The sequence below is a fragment of the Haplochromis burtoni genome, unplaced genomic scaffold (assembly GCF_018398535.1).
Source record: "Haplochromis burtoni strain Fernald_Lab_line unplaced genomic scaffold, NCSU_Asbu1 Contig_432, whole genome shotgun sequence".
In the NCBI taxonomy this organism is placed as follows: Eukaryota; Metazoa; Chordata; class Actinopteri; order Cichliformes; family Cichlidae; genus Haplochromis; species Haplochromis burtoni.
The window spans coordinates 380,521-385,788 of record NW_024582793.1 but is presented as its reverse complement, the minus strand read 5'-3'; the positions used below and the strand labels follow the sequence as shown (position 1 = coordinate 385,788).

The following is a 5,268-nucleotide window of genomic DNA, read 5'->3' as shown; positions in this document are numbered from 1 at the left end:
AAACCTTTCACAATAAAGCTCAAGATCCTGTTGAGACTTTTCAAAATAAACTGAATCACGTGGAAGACGCAGAGTATTTACGGAAGAAAAGCAAAAAAGAGCCTCAGGTGCTAAAAAATAAACCTTAGACTCAAACGTTAGAACAGGCTTTTCCCGCAGCACGCTGTGTAATAAATGGCTCCAGGTTATATTTCAGATCTTCTTAGCCTGCACTTACCCACTTGATCTCTGCGCTCCTCCAGTCAGATGGTTTTATCAGTTCCACGCTCCCAGCTCAAATCTAGAGGTGACAGGGCTTTCTCCATTGCTGCCCCGAGACTCTGGAATAGTCTTCTCCCCTTCATAAAATCCTCTTCATCCTTGGAAGTCTTTAAATCGAATCTCAAGACCTACCTATTTTCCAAGGCTTTCGGATCTCTTTGATATCCTTTTTTATTCTGTCTATTTGGTCTCTTATCTTATTGGATGATGTTGTATGTGCATATATGTTATGTTCACATATGTGTGGTTGTGCGTGAATGTGTACAGTTTTGTATATGTATGTGCATATTTGCATGTACATTATATGCTATATACTCTTACATGTCTTACAATTCTTTTTTAAAATGTTTTCTTTCTACTTTCATTATATTCTCCCTTTGTTCAGCACTTTGGCCGACACTTGATGTCTTTTAAATGTGCTATATAAATAAAGATGACTTGACTTGAAGATGACTACTCACAAAGAAAACGGCAGCCGTTAAAACCTATGTGTATAAATGTGTGGTTTCATGCATCGGTTAAAATACTCGATTCCAGGTACACTACGCCCAGTAGTATATAAACAAGAACAAGTAAGCGGAAAATGGGATACAGTGGTTTAAATGGGAAACTCAACAAGGTTCACTTCAGACTGGAAAGTAGCGCAATGAATGAGCCATTGTGTGTTATGAAAAGAAATGAGTTTGGAACTTGAAAGCTACGCCTTCTTAAAGAATGGAATTAAAAAAAAATACTACAAATAACAACAATTTGGGGAAGATATGTCTAAAATTAAAAAATAAAATTGTATATATGTACACACACAACATTTCACGAACGTCACAGAGGCTGCAAGAAAATCAGGCTGCTTAATCGAGCACCGAGCAGTCGCTCATCTGTTATTCCTTGGCCCAGGCGAGAGGAGCAAACTTCGACATTTCAGTGGTGTTAAAATTAGCGACTTATTTATTCTCGCGGTGCTTATTCGAATATGAACGTTAGCCACGGCTTATTTCTGCTATTGTTTCAATGACAGTTATATTTAGTTTAGAATCTTGTTATACAGGCGTAGCTTAATGTGAAGCTAACGGCTAACTGTCCGTAGTGTTATCAATGCGTTACAGTAGTTTGAAGCTGTGTGATAGTCACATCCGCGTGCGAAAGAAGTAGCCATGTACTGCAGCTAATATGACCGCCTTCTCCGTGTGGGTATAAATGGGGTCAGCGAGTAAGTTTAGGCGTAGTTGTGAACGTTGACACTCCACGGTTTAGATTGCCACCTTTTTGTGTGCTACCTGTGCGTGCGCTGCTAGCCACGTAAACTGCTCCCGCTCGGTGTTGACGTAGCAGGACGTAGCATCTGTCCCTTGCCTGCCCCGCCAGGCTACACTTTCTGTGAATTTGTGGTGCCATCGCCAGCCTGTCCGCCCAGTAAAACCGAGACACACCGAGGACATGAACCGCTGTAAAACAAAATGCTATAGCTGGACCTGAACGTGCGGTTCGCTTGTTTCCTGGTCCTGCTGCATTGAGCGGATGATGAAGCGGATCATCTGGATGATATCAAGCTTAAACAGAAGAATCATGAAGCTGCTTTTTGCCCTCGCTTTGATCGCCTATATTGCCTGTAAGCGTACGATTTTTAAAAAATCTTTTATTCTTGTCGCCAAGTTGCCATCTCTACAGTTTATTTTCACTCATGACAAACTGTACTCGTGTGACAACAACCAACTGTTGGGTGGCCAAGCCCCCCAGTCCTCCAGAGTGCACCTTTCAAAGGGTAGACTGCCTACAAGTCGCCCCCTCTGGATGTTTTTGATTTCATATAATTGTTTCTAATTTAAAGGATATTTTAGGAATTAATCTGAAAAATTGACAAAGTAATGAGCAGGCTAATTAATACTGAGAATAAACATTTGTTGCAAGTGTTCAGAGATTGGACACAGTCAAAATGTGACAGTTCTAATAACGACACTAACTGCTATAGTAAGTTCATTGCTCAGTGATTTCAGATCCACTTGTGAAACTGTACAGCAGTAGTTGAAAAAACAATTGGATCAGTTTTCATTACTTGTTTGTCTTCAGCAGTTTTTGTGTTTATCATTGAAAGTCTAGCTGCCTCTCAATGTGGCACTGCTCTCTTTATTCGTATTGCATTCATGATGATGCCATTATTATGTGTTCTCTTTCTCTCTTTTAGCTGTTTGGGGAACATATACCAACATGAGGTATAGTAATTCATTTATCTTCTGCTTGAAATCATGTATAATCATATATCACATAATCATATAAAAGAGAGTTTTCACAGAACTCTGTGCATTCCTTTGGGAGAACTGAGTACACACCCCATGATTCAGTAGCTTGTAAAACCAGCTTTAACAGCAACAATTGAAGTAATGGCTTTCTGTGTGACTTTATCAGTCTCTCATATCAATGTGAAGGAATTGTGGTCCCACTCTTCTTTACGACATTGCTTCAGTTCATTCACGGCTGGGAGCATTTGTTTATGCAAAGCTCTCTTAAGGTTGCAATAAAGCATTTCACTCAGGTTTAGGTCTGGACTTTGACTGGGTGGTTGGAACACAACACCCCTTGCTCCACCCTAATGTCCAAGTTATTCTGCTGTCGATTTGGTGCTGTTCTAGGGTTCATGGACCAACTGCTTCATCCAGTTTCAGCAAGGCTTTATCTGTCAGGCAGATGGTCTCATATTTGACTTTAAAATACTTTGGCATACAGAGGAGTTCATGGTCGACTCAATAACTGCAAGGTGCACAGGTCCTGTGCTGCAAAACAAACCCTAATCATCAGCCCTCGACCAACATGTCTGATTGTTGGTATTACATGTTTGTGCTGATAGGCTGTGTTTGGTTTTCTCCAAATGTGGTGCTGTGCATTATGGGCAAACATCTCCACTTTCTTCTTGTTTGTCCAAAGGATGTTGATTTTTTTTTTTTTTTTAATGTCTCTGAGTATTAAATGGTCTGACCTCGGGGGGAATTTGCTGGTATGTTCACTCCCAGGAAGATCATAGCATTATGTTAACACACGCCTGACTCCTCCAGATCAATGTACGGCTTCTACTTACTCTCTTAATTCCTAGAAGTAAGGGTGTACTTTGTTTTGCAGAGGACTGCGCAGCATCCTGTGGATTTTCTTATCAATATGACTGTATGATTGATGATAGTCTGTTTAAAAAATACACGTTTTATTTCCTTTGTTTTGCTTCTAATTCTGACACAAACTGCTCTGACTGCTTGTAGGCCCAAAACTTTGGGGGGAAATATTGATACATTTATTTCTATTATTTCTATGTTGTAGAATAATAGGTAAAGTATTAGAACTGTAAAATAACACAATTCTAAATGGGGGGGAAAAGGAAATGCACCTGCCGTTTGTCTTCATAACAGGTTTGGAAGCTTGGATTCTCAGTCATCTGGCAGCTTTTGTAGATACAGCGTTACAAGTTTTTCCACCAGTCACTGCTGCCCAACTTAACTAACAAGTAAACCTGGTTTGAGGCCGAGAGGAGACACAAACTCTGCGTCTGGGGATCAAAAGCTGGTTTACTCATAGTGCTGGTCCCAAGCCTCCATAATGGGAATGGCAGCTGATTAACCCATGACCAATTTGCCCGTGTGCTGTGTGTGAATATAGTATTGTACCTAATGCGTCACTAATTTACTGGCCAGGACAACTCTGTCTGTCTCATAATGGTAATGTAGTAGTTGGTAATCTGAGAGGGTAACAATCTGCTTTTTCCTTTATTCGTGCATTTATGTAATTTCAGAGAGAAACTATACTGAGATACTGAACTGTTGTTCAGTCCTCATTAGCTCCAACATGACCCACTCAGCTGTCAGCATTATTTAAAGTGCTCAAAGAACCTGAGACAGAAACAGTAGCATTATTGCCATCTAAAATGGTTTTGGATGTGTCACTACAGTGTCACAAACATGTAAAACATAAGATGAATTATAACATACTGCTTTTCATTTTTAGTTTGATTATATTTGTACAAAAGTACAATAACTTTAAGCATTTACATTGAGACTTGAGGTAAAGTGAACAATAGTATCTGTAACCTGTTGCAGCAGGTGTAGAGCCATTAAAAGGTCAGTGTTTTATTATACATATACAAAATGAAATTTCCATTAATGAAAAGATAAAAAAAAAAACAACTTGTGTACTGTTAATTATAGTTATTAGAGCAAAAAACATCAGCCAAGTAAATTTGAAACTTGTTGTTCTCCCATATTCACACAGCCATAGGAGCCTTATGTTTTGTCTTAATAAAGCAGAACTGCTTTATTAATTGAAACCTTTGTTTTACACCATAGCTTATTACTGACTCTGAAAAAGTGCACAACAGTCACTGCAGTGATTGGCATTTTGTTTGTTAATGTCATCATTGCAATGTTTTAGATTAAATTAATAGCTGTTTAAGAGCAGTCAGTGGGGATTTTATACTGCATACACGGTTTAGCAAACAGCAAATGAATGAGAACGGAAAAGTATGATAAACATTCATAAAAGTTATGCTTGGTCTTAGTTAGAGCTGGGCGATATATCGAGTTTTTAAAACATATCGATATATTTTTATACGAGATATAAGATGTGACAATATCCTTTATATCGATATAGTCTATGTTACGTTATACTTATAGTTGTGGAGCCGCAAGTTTGCCTCTCTTTCGTCTACTTTTGTCTATACGCAACATTACTCCGCCTCGCCTCTATCCTTCACTGAACACAACTCCCCCTCCTCCCCCATCGCTTCACGTGCAGGCAGCGACAAGATGGACACGGCAAATCTCCGTTAACGAGTTACTGCGCATTGCCCCATGCGTGGGGCTGGACGGCGTCAACGTGTTAACGCGCTAACCATGCTAACGAGCTAACCGCGCTAGTCCCTACGGGCTGCATAGTCTAAAATCCTTTCATTCTCTCAAAAGTTGACAGCTCGCCTTATGTATGAATTCTGGTTGTGCTTGATGGCTGCGAACCGATTTTATGTGGTACACGGCG

The 5,268-nt window shown here is 39.7% G+C and overlaps 1 protein-coding gene across 1 annotated transcript in view; it reads left to right on the top strand.

Moving 5' to 3' along the window:
• Nucleotides 1-1,104: 1,104 nt before the first annotated feature.
• The window catches only part of uxs1 (UDP-glucuronate decarboxylase 1), a gene marked incomplete in the record, with an annotated part of 44,761 nt that continues 40,597 nt past the window's right edge, over nucleotides 1,105-5,268 (top strand). Inside the window, 2 exon segments of the mRNA XM_014340975.2 lie at nucleotides 1,105-1,867; nucleotides 2,441-2,468. Coding sequence (XP_014196461.1) covers nucleotides 1,777-1,867; nucleotides 2,441-2,468 — 119 coding nt within the window.